A 13,720-nucleotide genomic window follows, 5' to 3' on the forward strand; every position below is an offset into this window, starting at 1 on the left:
GGAACAGAACCAAGAACGCTCTCTGGTGTGACTGTGCATGAACCCACTCAGCTCCCGGCCGTGTCAGCTCTGCAACACCACAACATGCATCATGAAGCTCTCGCCCATTGACCTGTGAACTCACTTTTCACAAACTCATCTCATATTTTACTCTCTCTTCTTAAAGTGCCAGCCACATAACCGGCTGCGCGTTCTAGAATAATTTACATGTCTTCGCCGACAGCGATTAAAATGGGCGGCTTGCCCGCCTTCAAACGACAACACCTCCTCGCCGAATTGTATGTATTTCTCATTCCTGGGATATCATCTTCAAAATAGGAACTAATATGCCTCCTATCTTCTAGCACCGGTCTCAAGCAGGCCTGCCCGCAGGGGATCTTTGTCAGCCTCACGCCAGGCGACCCAACCCTCTGGTCCGGCGTGCTGTTTGTGCGAAAGGGTGCGTCGTCGTCGTCTTCTAGTTGTCGCATCTCATCCATCACGTTCATCTCATCCACCCCATCCATCCCATCCATCCCCATCCACCACCATCTACCACCATCCACCACACCACCCTCCCCCTCCCCCCAACCACCAAAAGAATAAAAAAAAATAAAAAAAAGAAGAACCCTAACAAGAAGAACCCAGGCCCCTACGCCCCCGCCATCCTGCGCTTCCAAATCTCCTTCCCCGACACCTACCCCTCCTCCCCGCCCCTCGTCACCTTCGCCACCGACATCTTCCACCCGCTGCTCACCCCGCCCTCCACCTACAACATGTACTCGACCGCCGCCGCCGACGTGCGTGACGGCAGCGGCGGCGGCGGCGGCGGCGGTGGCGGCGGGTCCGCCTCTTCTTCTGCCGCCGCCGCCGACGACGACCGCCTGCTGCCCCCTGGCGGGTTTAGTCTGCGTCATGGGTTTGCGGGGTGGTTTGGGAGGGGGGGTGGTAGGGCTAATGCTGCGGTGGGGGCAGTGGGTGCGGGTGCGCCGGTGGTGGCCGTCGCTGTGGCTGTGGAGGGGGAGGGGGATGGGGAGGGGGATGGGAATGGGGGTGAAAGTGGGGATGGGAATGGGGGTGGAGATGGTGATGACGGGGAAAGGGGGAGGCCAAGGGGGGATGGCCCTGCTACTACGGACCAAGGTGAGATGGTGGGGTTGATGACGCCTACGAGAGCCGTGGCCACGGCTACGGGGACTACCCCCGCGTCGGCGGCGTCGGTGGTTTCCTCTTCCGCGTCCGTACCGGGGCATGCGCGGACCGGCGGGGTGAGGGGGGTGTCGACCTACGAGGTGCTGAGGTACATCCGGAGCACGTTTGATGACGAGGATGTGCTGGACTCGGTGCCGCTCGAGGCGGCTGGGAATCCGGGGGCGTGGCATGCTTGGCGGACGCATCGGAGGCAGGCTGTGGGGAAGCCGTTGCCGGTGCCGGGAGGGGGTGAGGCACCCGGAGCCGAGGGCGAGGCTCAAGCGGAAAGGGCTCCGGCGCCGGCGCCGGCTGCGGTCGCGGTAGGTGCGGCTGCTACAACGAGGCGCCCTGGTGAATGGAACTGGGAGGGGGTCTGGGAAGACCGAGTGAAGAGGGGCATTGCGGGTAGCTTGTCTGAGGGGGTGCTGTATGGGCAGGCCGGGACGACAGATGACGTGGTAGGTCGCTGGTCTCTCCCGTGTTTGCCAACTGGTACTAACGATTACGGGCAGATCAACTTCCTCAGCATGGATGACGCCGAAGTCGAAGGGGCCAAATCCAACCTGCTCCGGACCCTTGGCGCTGCTGCATAGTAAGCTGGCCCAGAACGTTGGACAGCTCTTTCCCGGCGACTCTGACCAGCTTGTCAAAACCAGGGGTGCTGCTTCCCATGGTAGAAGGCAGCCCTGCTCTGATCCCACGTTGAATGGAACTCACCGTCAGCTCTCCGTCTTGATCCTTCAGTACTACACACCGGAGTACGGTGGACTCCATCGCTTCGTCGACATGTTAGCGATAGATACCCTTGAATACCGAATCCCGCTCCCCGTCAGATCGCCCGGTTTTCCTCCGGTAGCACAGAGTGTTTCGTTTCCGCTCTGCATACGAACAACGCATTAAGTTTCATCTAGAGTTTCAACCGCTCTTTAACATCCTTGACGGCAATCAACAACGGACATATTGTGACCTGAATACATACAAGTACCAGGCGGCAATGGCGGGTTGTGCCGACGGGCAACTCCGCACGGTAAGGAGTCACGCTCAGTCCAACGGCAGCTCTCTATGGCGTGATATACCGAGACCGTTGCATATCGCGAAACGATCAGCACTTGGGAAAGGCGATCGTGACTGCGTCTCGGGAAGTGATACGTCAAGCGCCAACATGGACAGCCCACCGGAACCGCTCGGCGAGCATCGACCCCTGACACTCCCAAAGAGGAGAGGAGACCGGGGTACGTGGGCCCTGTATCACCCTGTTGGCTGCACCCGGCGCAAGGGCAGGGACCTCAGGACCACAGACGGTTAGATCCCACCGTTATCAGGCCATGTCCGATGCGTTCCGCTTACGCCAGCCAGACAGAGCAGCGACACCGTTGGCCGATGATGATACCGCCCTTGAGCACCGACGATCCGCATCATGCACGACAAGCTCACGTCAGTCGAACAGCCGTCCCTCGTGCCGCTACCCATCATCCAATAGGCCGGGTCTGTCACTATCAGGGCTGGGGCTAGCCCGTGATGGAAGTACCAACATCGAGAGCGCCCAGGGAGAGGCCGGCCCGGGGCTGCCGATCGCTCCAGAGGACCTTGAGGATCACAACTCGCCGCGCCGGAATCCAAGGAGCGGCCTCCGCCTCCCGCCGTCATATGAGTCAGGCGACGACGCAAGCACCTTGCATATGCCGGTGCGAGCAGACCCCGGAAGTTCCACCGGTCCTCCTTCGCCCCCGCACTTTCAGGATACTTGCGTTCTCGCCCCCAATATTGTTGTGACTCCTGAATACGGAGCCGTCGACGAGGGTACCGTAACCGTGTGGGTAGCTGTGCAGTTGTCAACTCGGATATGTCGGGCCCTCGCTCTTGATCAAGGACACGGGAGGGCTACGGACGACCAGTCCTCGCTAGGTTAGTAGAGGCGCCAGCACAACTAATTCAGAGCACTTTCTAACGCGTAAAAAGATGCAGTACGGTATGGGTTCCTCTACAATGTCTCGACGGAACTGCTGCCCGCCGGCAAAAGTACCATCGTGGAGGTGCTGGACGATAAGGCCTGTGCAACGTATGTCTGTTTCTGGAGGCCCTTGTCGCTTAACGATATCTAACCTGGGGTAGGGTACTCTATCCGGGATCCCGGCTGCTATTTATCGCACATATCCGGCTTGGGCCTGCCGCCCGTTATCGTCCGCGCACCCATGTCCGGCAGAAGTCGGATGAGCTGATCGAAGACCTCGAGCACGAGTTAGGTGGCACTGTGACGGAATACCTCCAAGTCCGCGTGACATACTGCCACTCCGGATTTCCTCAGAGGCACAAACAGATCACGGCGACGGTGAATACCACGGCGTCGGATGGCATCGCCAGTATCCAAACCACCATCCAGACTACAGCCACCGCAACAATCAAGCGGCATAACTCCACCTCGCCATGGTCGCCACCACCCTGCACGCCGCGTCCCAACCCCCTATTCGAGGTCATCGCCTCGCACTGGGGGGCTGAGAATGCGCATGCCGTGATGCAGCGCGTCATACGTTCCCGGGCGGCCGCATCCAGCGCCCCAAACCGCCCTCTCAGCATCCCACCAGCGCCCGCACCCACGGTGCCCCCACACGGGCAAATCACGGTGAATGAGCACCGCCAGAAACCCCAACCCCAGCGGACGAAGCCCAGAACCGGCCAACAGATCCCCCCGCCTGACCTCGCCTCTCCATCCAGCGCGGCAGCGGCGGCGCCCCCCGTCCCAAGACGCCACGCGAGCCTGAGGCGCGTGGCTTCGGCATACCGCGACGCTGACCCGGAGCGCGAGCGCAGCCACCACCAAAACCAGCAGCAGCAGCAGCAGCGGAACGCCGAAGCGGAGATGGAGACAGAGAAAGAAGCGGTATCACCCACCGCAACGGTCCGGCGCCGCAAGGTCTCCCTAGACCGCGACCGCGACCGCCGGGGCAAGGCTGTGCGGGCGGCGTCAGTTTTCCGTCGGCGGCCGGGTTCGTCGATCTCGTTCGTTTCTTCTCCGTCGTCTTCGTCGTCGTCTGGCGGGCCACAGCCCCCTGCGGATTTGTTTCGGCCGGCTGGAGTGGTGGCGGCAGCAGCAGCTGGGAGGGGGTACGGTGGTGAGAGTGTCGGGAGTGCGAGTGTGAGTGCCGGTTCCCGGGCGGGGAAGGAGACGGAAAGGGAAAAGCGGTGCAGAGTCGGGGGGGAGTGGGCTGCCGGCGGTGATGCGGCGCCTGTAGGGGATGTGAGAAGGGGTGGTGAGGGCAACGGCAAGGGCAAGGGGTCGGAGGTGGGGATGGTTGGAAGGGGCGGCGGGAGTGTGAAGACGAGGAAGGGAAAGGAGAAGGAGAAGGGGTGGGGATGGACTAGCTGGTGGTAGTAGTAGCGGATAGGTTGGGCATTTTATACCACTTGGGTTTGGCTGTCCAATATGTAGTTAGAGAGTCATGGGCAAATAGCCATCTTTTATTTCACCCTGCTTCCTTCTCGGGCTTTGAATCCTCCCGTGCCGGACCCTCCCGCTTTACACTATCCTGCTTTACCCCCAACGGCTCCCCGTCCTGGTCAAACTCAGCCCACCGGAAATACTCACAGGCCTCCTTCCCCGGCACGTTTCCGGCGTGGCACATCCAGAAATACCGCCCCCAGTTCTCCCGCTTCTTGGTCACCACTCGCAGTATCACCGGCACTCCGCAGGGACAGCGTGGGGTGTTGCGCGGGTGGAAGCCGTCGCGGTAGTGGCGGTAGGTGATGTTGATTCGCCGGTTGCCCGCGACGGGGTGCGGGTCGATAGCCTGGGCCGGGCTGACGCTGTGCTTCCACTCCTCCTGCATGTCAGCATGCATCACCAGAAGGGAGTTGTGCGGGAGGTGGATGGCGATCTGCCCGGCCAGGTCAGGGTTGGTGTTGTTGTTGCTGCCGCCGTTGCCACTGTTGCCGCTGGGGTTTGGGTCGTTGGCGACGGCATCATCTTGCGGGACAATGCGGCGGACGCGGAACTCGCGGGTGACGCCAAGCGAGAGGGAACCGATTACGGCACGCGGGCCGAGGTAGGTTAAGTGGTCGCTGTGCTGGGTGAAGGGTTAGTTCTGGGGAGTTGGCAACGGGCACATCTTGTGTGGGAGGGAGGGGTGTGAATACCCAGCCGACACTCTCCTGGGGCCCGTTGTAGCAGTTCACAAAGGCCGCGTTGGGAGTCCACGGTTTCGGAGACTGGTACTTGAGCTTCTTCCCACCGTAACGAGTCTGGATGCGCTCCTGGATCTCCCGGTTGACGGCCTCCTGCACGCGCGCCTTGACCCGCTCCAACTGTGGTGTCAAGGTTCTGACGTCCTGTATTCTTATTAGCGCACATTCTAGGTCCGGGGCCTCTTGGGGGGCTTACCGTCAATGCTGAACCGTTGTAAACATACTCGTGCTTCTGCTCCTGCAGCTCCTCGTAGCTACCCACATAAAAGCTCGAAGTGTGCGGGCTCGAGACAACATTGTCGAACAGCTTGAAGGTAATCTTCTCGAATGACTTGGACTCCTCTAGCAGTTCCTCGAGGAGAGAATTGGCTTCCTCAGCGGGCAAGAAGTTGTGGATGATGGTGCAGGGGGTGTGCTCGCTGATGTCGACGGGGTCGTACAGGTGCAGCGTAGCCCCCTTGCGGGAGAGCAACTTGGGCCGTTTGGATTGGGATAACGGGTCTGGACTAGCTGAGCTGACGGCAAAGGATCGTAGGGATGACTGCGCGGCTACCGTACTTCCCATGCCGGGTTTCCTAGGTAGACGTGCCTTGAGAGTGCGTGAGGTCGCTTCGACGTCCCCATCGTGAGCAAGCAGGATATCCAGGAGTGTCTCCTGGTCGATGGTGGGATGGAGAGATGATAATATGGCCAGTTTTACATCAGTCGATTCCTCGTGGCTGGATTGGGTTGTTGGTTGTGTTGTGACTTGTGTTGCTGGCACTGCACCAGAGAGATTGGAATCACTGCATTTCCGTTTCTGTCTCGTCACGAAGGTATCCATCACGTTGGTCTCAGCGTTTCTGTCTGGCAAGGTCGTTGAGATGTGGCATCGTGTGACGTTCCACGCTGCATGCGCATCTCTGCTGTGAAACCGGACGGTAATGGGATGAGATGCGGTTTTGACGCGCCACGTCACTGGAAGAGCACCGAAGGGCGCGCTGTGTAAAGAACCTCGAAAGTGTGGGGTGGCTGCCTCACCAGGGTAATGGGGGCGCGGGGTGCGAAAAGGGAACGGTATCACGTGGTGTAGCAACAGGGGTGAGTGAGTTGTGGCCAGCGGTTCCCGCATGCGAAATAACTCAATCGACTGGTGCGCCTCAATTTTCAGGAAAGAATCGAAAAAGAGATGACATTGGGAAACGAGAAAAGAGAGAAATGGCCGAATTGGTAGGGCTGAGCTGAATGTGGTTAGATTCCCACCCCGGCTATCAAGGTACTTGCCTAAAGAGGGGCATTCCCCTCTGGCACAGGTCAAAAAGAAAGAGCCGAGGTCTCGGCCCCACCATCGCTCCTCTTCCCGGCAACCAAGTGCGGCGCCGAAGTACGAATCACTACCGAGTACAGACAGAGTACATACACACCTCCAGGACTCCTTGCTGGCATCACCAGTTGCTGTCAGTCGCGCGCGCGCATTGCGCAGCAGTCCCCCACCCCTCTGGCGACCGGCCATGGCGTCCATGCTCGAATTCCGCACCCCGGGCTTCAACCCGTACGCGGTCAAGTACTCGCCTTACTACGATTCGCGCCTCGCCGTTTCTGCCTCTGCCAACTACGGTATAGTCGGTAATGGCCGCCTCTTCGTCCTCGGTCTAGGCCCTGCCGGCATCCAGCTGGAAAAGGGCTTCGACACTAACGATGCCCTCTACGATCTGGCCTGGTCCGAGATCAACGAGAACCAGTTGGTGGTAGCTTGCGGCGATGGCTCGCTCAAGCTGTTCGACCTGACCGCCCCCGGCGATTTCCCTGTTATGAACTTTAGCGAACATAACCGCGAGGCCTTTTCCGTATGCTGGAACCCCATCGCAAAGGACAGCTTCATCTCGAGTTCCTGGGACGGCACCATCAAGATCGTGAGCCAGTCCCCCTTACCAAGCCCCCGCCCACTCCGCCCACTACCTCCACCCCCAATGTTAACATGCCGCGCAACGCAACCTAGTGGTCCCCCTCACGCCCAACCTCACTCAAAACCCTCCCCGTCGGCAACTGCACCTACTCGGCCGCCTTCTCACCCACCAACCCCTCCATAATCTCGTGCGTCTCCTCCGACTCCCACATCCGCATCTTCGACCTGCGCAGCCCAGTCTCCGCCAAATACCACCTGACCACCGTGATCCCGGCGCACGCACCACCCCAGGGCGGCGACCCAGCCGCCCCCCTCCCCCTCCTCTCAACGGGGCAGACCTTCGCGGGGGCGGTGCCGGCCGAGATCCTGACGCACGACTGGAACAAGTACCGCGACACGGTGCTGGCGACGGGGGGCGTGGACCGGCTGATCCGGACCTTCGACCTGCGCAACCCGCGCGGCGGGCCCGCCGCCGTGCTGCCGGGCCACGAGTACGCCGTCCGCCGCCTCGCCTGGAGCCCCCACGCCAGCGACGTGCTCGCCAGCGCCAGCTACGACATGACGGTGCGCGTGTGGTCCGACGGGTCGGCGGCGGCGTTTGGCGCTGGCGCTGGTGCTGGTGTAGCACAACAACACCCGAATACCATCCCCGTCGGCACCCAGCTCGGCGTCATGAACCGCCACTCCGAGTTCGCTACTGGTGTTGATTGGTGTCTGTTTGGTACGGGCGGCTGGCTGGCCTCGGCTGGTTGGGACCAGCGCGTGTTAGTGTGGGACGCCCATACCCTGCTGAGAGGGGGGTGATTTTGGTCGGTTGAGCCTCCATCTTGCACTTATCTCACGCTTTTCACCGTGTGTACATGTGCCCGTTTGTGTGTGTACGTCCGCCGGGTCTTCGACGGTCTTGATGGTTGGGTGGTCTGGGTTGGGCTGTGGGAAACGGAACCGAGGAGGATCATGTCGGCTTTTGGGCGTGTGGAGAGAGGAAAGGACAGAGATGATACCCCGTTGGAGAAGGAGGAGGAGGGACAGACTTGGCGATACAATGGGCTTTGGAAACGTCGGGTCAGAGTACAGGCCGGCGGTCGGGGGGGCGGCAATGACGGGGATGATGTCGGGTCATAGCGGGAAAATAGATGGGTCGAGAGACAAAGAGTGAGACTACCTATGTATGTAAGAAGAACCGGCGTTGTAGCAAGACCGGCGATTCCTGTTTTCGAGAAGAATGTAAAATAGCAGCAGCGAATGACAAACTTACCGTGTGTTCCCTGTCCCTACCGAAAGGGAGACAGTAATTAACATGACGAAGGAGAAACCATCAACCTAGAGACATCGACTTCATTACTTCTAATCATACAGCAGTAATACTAAAGACATACCAAAAGGGTGTATATGTACAAGACAAAATTGGAGAGAGATGGGAGATGGGTAGCCTGTCACCCGTCAAGATCGCCCGGCCCAGTACAAGCAAGAATAAGCAGCCTTCCTAGGAGCCCGGCAGAAAGCAGAAACCGACAAACGATGCAGAATGCCCCATCTCTAGTCCCCGAAAACCGGCAAACTCCCAAGACCATGATACATGATATACAACCCTCCCATCTCCTTTGCCTCGTTTCGCATCTTCCCCCAGCCCCATTTTGTCGTTCGTAGCGCCTCTGTGATAGGACAGGGGGGCGGCTTTTTTTGTCGTCCCAACACGCCTGCAAAACGCCGTATTTCGTCCCCTCGTATGACGGGTGGACGGGGAATCAAAACACAAGGCTAGGAATATAGCCACCATACAGATACAACGCGAGAAAGCCGCGGCTGGCGTTCAGGCGGCAAGAGCCCCAAGGGCCCTGCTCATGCTCTCGGGGCCCTTAAAAGGACGACGAAGGCCGGTTCCTGCCCCGCTGACGCGGGCCATCCTCGTTGGCGAGGCGCTCCATCATCTCAAACCCGTCACGCGGAGGCGGCCTGTCGCGACGGCCATTACCTCGGCCACCGCCACCACGACCGCCGAAACCACCGCCACCGCTGCGGCCACCGAAGCCGCCACCACCGCCGCTGCGGCCACCGAAGCCACCACCACCGCCACGGCCACCGAAACCACGGTCACGGTCACCGTAACCACCGCCGCGGCCACCGAAACCACGGTCACGGTCACGGTCACCGGCACGGGGGTCATGGTCGGCAATCTGCAGCCCCCTAATCCGACCGGGCATCTGGGCAGCGAACCTTGGCGTAACCGTCGGGGGCTCCTCCATACCCCAGGCATGCTTGGCCATGTTGTTGACCTCGTTGACAAGCTCCTGGCGGTGGACGTCCTTGATGGCGTTTCCGAGGAACGAGGTGTAGGTCTCCTTGAGTATGTCGTAGGGAGTCTTTTGGGCGGCCTCTTTGATGTCGTTGAAGACGGTGGGAGGCGTGTCACCCTTGGTCACGTCAAACGAGGCGCTTTCAATGTCGGTGCATCGCTTGATGGGCAGGCCCGGAAGACGTTGCCTCGCGCCCGGGATCTCAAGATCCGAGGCCAGGAGGTAAGCCTGGCCCTGCTTGCCAGCGCGGCCGGTACGCCCAATACGATGGATATAAAGGTCACGATCCTGAGGGAGATGAAGCTGGATGACGTGGGTCACGTTGGGGAAATCCATGCCTCTGGCCGACACGTCGGAGGAAAAGAGGATACCCGATTTCGTGGCCCTGAAGTCATCGGCGCTCCGAGTCCGTGAGCTTTGGTGTAGTTTGGAATGGATGTCGTACATCCTGGGCATCGTGCGGTCCATAAACTTGAGTCGGCGGAAGAAGTAGGAGTAGCTTATGACCGAGGCCGTGGTGGGTAGGAAAACAATGGCCTTGAAGGGCAGCCTTTCGGGGTCGTCCATGGCCCTCTGGATTTCGCGGCGAATCAACTCGAGCAGGGCGGGGCCAACATTCTCGAAGCCGCGGCAAGGGACGATAAACTGCGGCACTTTCTCGTGGGTCGGCACTTCGTCTGTCTTGACAGTCTGGACGAACTCGAAGTTGGTCGGGTTGATAAATTGCCGAGCAATGTTAACCACGTTCTTGGGCAGCGTCGCCGAGTAGAGGAGGGTTTGGCGGGGCACATCATTGCGCTGCGGCAGATACTGGATGATGCTCTCGAGTTCCTCCTTGAAGCCGACATCCAACATGCGGTCGGCCTCATCCAGCACAAGGGCGGCAAGATTGGGGGCATCGATTCCGCTAGACCGGTCCGAGAGGAGATCGTACAAGCGGCCCGGGGTGGCTACCATCAAATGGCAGCCCTCCATGCGTGTTTTGCGAAGCATCATGTTTTTCTGGGTTCCGCCAACGGCGGTCTGGACAATGACACCGGTTCCTTGGCAAAGCTTCCTTGCCTCAACGCCAATCTGCTCGGCAAGCTCACGGGTAGGCGAGACGATGATGGCGCGGATGTCATCCGAGCTAGCCCTGCCGCCGCGGGGCATTGCGAGTGCCGGCTCGACGGCGATGATCCTTTGAACGATGGGAACGAGAAAAGCCAGGGTCTTGCCCGTGCCGGTTTTCGCTTGGGCAACGCTGTAGCGGTGCGTCTTAGCCGTCTGGACCTCTAGGATTCAAGGGTCAAGGGCAGACTTACACATCTTTCCCAGCAAGAGCAGCATTGATGGTCATTGCCTGGACATCCGTCATGGTTTCATATTTCATGCCCTGCGTGAGGGAAGCGACAAGCCGTGAATGCACACCGAGTTGTGGGAGGTCTGCGAATCGAGTGACGGGACCCGAAGAGGCGTCGCCGGAGGTCGCCGGGGCTGCGGACTCGCTCGAGTAAAAGCGAAGCAGCGAGGCGGCGGGACGGTAGACGGCGGCAGTATTGCGGGAGGAGCGCGAGAGGGCGAGGGCAGCTGACGAAACCCTGAATGCAGCCTGGGCCGGGCGGACGGCGAGGGCGACACGGGTTGCGGCCGCTTGCCGTAAAAGGCTGGTCTTCATCATGTTGGCACGCACTCGCTGATACAATGCTCAATAAATCGACGATATCCCGCTGGTCCTCAGAAGATTGTTGATATGCACAACAGAGGCCGTCGTCGTGGATAGGCGACGAGGAGTTGTCAGGGTGTTCGGTTGAACAATTTGGGTCACGGTTCTGCAGAGGAAGGTGGGAGAGAAAATTTCCAGTTGTACAGGGTCGGCGGCCAATCCCTTATCTTATCACACCACAACGCGCCCGGACGAGGACAATATTTTTTAGCGTGGGTTGGGACCCACTACTCCGCCGTTTCAACTTGCACCATGGTAGGTCTGGTCTCGCCCTCTGCCCGGGAAAGGCCGAACTTGAACGGAAAGCAAGAAATCACCAAGCAAGAGGAAGACCTTACTAATTAAATTAATTGACTCGCTGCCTTCCGGATTCTCGCGGTTCTGCTTGGAAGAAAAAGGAACATGGCACTAACAGTCTGACGGGCGGCGAGCCAGTTCTCTTGGTAGCGTCATTTGTATGTACAAAAAGTCGAGCAAAAAAAGGCATAGCCGAAAAGAAATCAAGCAACAAGACGAATGAAATAAATCGAGTAAAAGAACTTGAAGCTAACTATAAAACAAAAACAACTGGGTGTCACAGTAAGCAACAGAGCATCTTTACGACAAAGGCGAGGAATTAGAGTGCGATAATTAATGAGTGAATATAGTAGTTTCCTTGGGCTCCTCAATAGATAACTTGTGTTCCATTCCTATCATCAAAATTTGGTCGACATGTATGGAATACACTTCGGTAAAGTCTGGTTTTCCTTGCTCAGAAAGTGTGTCTGTGCTTTTACGACGTATTTTACGCTACCTAAGGTCTACCTACCTAAACATCTGTGTGTATGGGCAAACTTCATGCAGATTAAGTCCCTTGGCTACGTCCCTAGCTAGGTAGATAGTATAGGTACTGAGGCGTATTTACAAATATGCTAGCGCTCTTTTAACTCGTGTTGATCTTTGTTTGAAAAAACCATGACACACACCAATTCATAGCGTCAGGGGTTAAGAGGGGCAAACGGCTGCGGAACAATGACGGCTTCAATGATGACAGCTTCCCGCTGCAGGTGCGTTCTAGCCCTCGAACATGAGGCTCAAAAGCACCAACAAGAACGGACGAGCATGTGAGACCTGGAAATCATCGCCACCGCATGGTAACCAGGTATGTTAAAGCGGCACGTCTCTCCCATTTCCCTCGTTCCCATAATCCCAGCTTTCCCCAACACCCAGAGCACATTCTACACCGGCAAGAGATCGCCATATTAACCAAACCTATACTTATGACACCGCTCGACAAGATGGAAAATACGTGGGCCACATGCACTGGAAGTCAGTCTAAACTTTGCGAAAGAACGGTGTGCGGCAGCGTGGCTTTCGTCCTAAACGGAATCCGGCAAGCGGCCAGTACAGTCGCTTCGAAGATAATGCTCAAGGAGCCAGCTTCCATACGGGTAGAACCGACGGACAGCCCTGTGCTAGACGACGAGGCGCCTGGTGTACCCAACCAACGCACTCTTGACCTTGGGCTGGCCCAGGCAAAAGGGTTCATCTCGATGATCGCCTATGGGGCGGCCATCTCGGACTCGCCCACCGTGAGCTCGAACGTTGACTGGCGGTTTGGCACTCGAGGTGAGTACATTCCTACACAGGCACGAGTCTTGGAAACAAGAGAAAATGAAAAATGAAAATGAAAAGAAGGTTGAATAAAAATATGGAGAAAAATGAAAAGGAAGAGATAAAAGAAATGAAAGAGAATGAAAAAGAAAAGACGAAAACAAACATGAAAAAAAAAGACCGATCAGCTAATTGAACCCACTCCCCAGGCATCGACCTGATGCTCACCTCCAGCCGCGAATTCGCCAGCCGCCAGACCGCCTCACAGGAAGCCCACTTCGAGCGGTCGGCGTACATCACCGGCGCCCAGCACGTCCTCGAGGGCCTGCCGCGGGACCTCAGCGCGGCCGAGGCAACCACCCTGCGCCGCGGGTTGCCGGATTCGGTACTCCGCCCCGACTCGGCACCCTCTTGGTGGTGGAGAAGGCCCCGTGGGCAGCAGAACGTGGTGCACAGCCTCGTCGTCGGCTTGCTGTACTGGCTGTGCACCCTCGCCGTGTGGTTGGAGTTTGTGGGCGTCAAGGTGATCGCGGCAGAGCGGCGGTACGCCTATGGTCAGTGGCTGCTGCTGGAGGGTGTTGGCCTGGCATGCGCTGTTGTTCAGACGCTGCGCTGGTGGAGTGAGTTTTGGCCGTGCCAGGTTTTGTTGGCGATGATGAAGTACGTCGTCATCGGGGTTTTGGGGGCGTTTATCGAGGTTTGGCAGCCGCCTGTCGCTAGGGAGGGAGGTACGGCAGGGAATATTCCTACTGTACAGGAACTTGGGGAGGCAGGCGCTCTCGTACCTCTGGCATTGCAAGGTAGATTGCCCGTGCAAGCCGTCGCGGATTCCTCGCACTAGGGTGTGTGGCATGGTATTAGATAAAATCATAATAATAAAGTTTAAACCCA

The 13,720-nt window shown here is 58.4% G+C and overlaps 5 protein-coding genes across 5 annotated transcripts; 3 read left to right on the forward strand and 2 right to left on the reverse strand.

Moving 5' to 3' along the window:
• Positions 1-231: 231 nt before the first annotated feature.
• B0H64DRAFT_443860 (uncharacterized protein) lies at positions 232-4,540 on the forward strand (the record flags this gene model as incomplete). The annotated part of the gene is made up of 7 exons (XM_062806739.1): positions 232-278; positions 345-439; positions 628-1,628; positions 1,683-1,762; positions 2,618-3,075; positions 3,130-3,229; positions 3,283-4,540. The coding sequence occupies 7 exons, from the start codon at positions 232-234 to the stop codon at positions 4,538-4,540; spliced, it is 3,039 nt and encodes a 1,012-aa protein (XP_062658340.1).
• Positions 4,541-4,631: 91 nt separating this feature from the next.
• On the reverse strand, positions 4,632-6,172 carry B0H64DRAFT_325901 (uncharacterized protein; the record flags this gene model as incomplete). Its single annotated transcript, XM_062800716.1, has 3 exons — positions 4,632-5,231; positions 5,302-5,493; positions 5,546-6,172. 3 exons carry the CDS (start codon positions 6,170-6,172, stop codon positions 4,632-4,634), a joined length of 1,419 nt encoding a protein of 472 aa, XP_062658341.1.
• A 422-nt stretch (positions 6,173-6,594) lies between these two features.
• Positions 6,595-8,507, forward strand: B0H64DRAFT_425461 (WD40-repeat-containing domain protein). The gene is made up of 2 exons (XM_062805685.1): positions 6,595-7,241; positions 7,328-8,507. Exons 1-2 carry the CDS (start codon positions 6,840-6,842, stop codon positions 8,036-8,038), a joined length of 1,113 nt encoding a protein of 370 aa, XP_062658342.1. The 5' UTR covers positions 6,595-6,839; the 3' UTR covers positions 8,039-8,507.
• Positions 8,508-9,093: 586 nt separating this feature from the next.
• B0H64DRAFT_375571 (P-loop containing nucleoside triphosphate hydrolase protein) lies at positions 9,094-11,191 on the reverse strand (the record flags this gene model as incomplete). The annotated part of the gene is made up of 2 exons (XM_062802426.1): positions 9,094-10,774; positions 10,836-11,191. 2 exons carry the CDS (start codon positions 11,189-11,191, stop codon positions 9,094-9,096), a joined length of 2,037 nt encoding a protein of 678 aa, XP_062658343.1.
• A 982-nt stretch (positions 11,192-12,173) lies between these two features.
• B0H64DRAFT_401680 (uncharacterized protein) lies at positions 12,174-13,720 on the forward strand. Its single transcript, XM_062804176.1, has 3 exons — positions 12,174-12,377; positions 12,514-12,844; positions 13,039-13,720. Exons 1-3 carry the CDS (start codon positions 12,303-12,305, stop codon positions 13,668-13,670), a joined length of 1,038 nt encoding a protein of 345 aa, XP_062658344.1. The 5' UTR covers positions 12,174-12,302; the 3' UTR covers positions 13,671-13,720.

The sequence above is a fragment of the Chaetomium fimeti genome (genome assembly GCF_033439085.1).
Source record: "Chaetomium fimeti strain CBS 168.71 chromosome Unknown B0H64scaffold_5, whole genome shotgun sequence".
Lineage (NCBI taxonomy): Eukaryota > Fungi > Ascomycota > Sordariomycetes > Sordariales > Chaetomiaceae > Chaetomium > Chaetomium fimeti.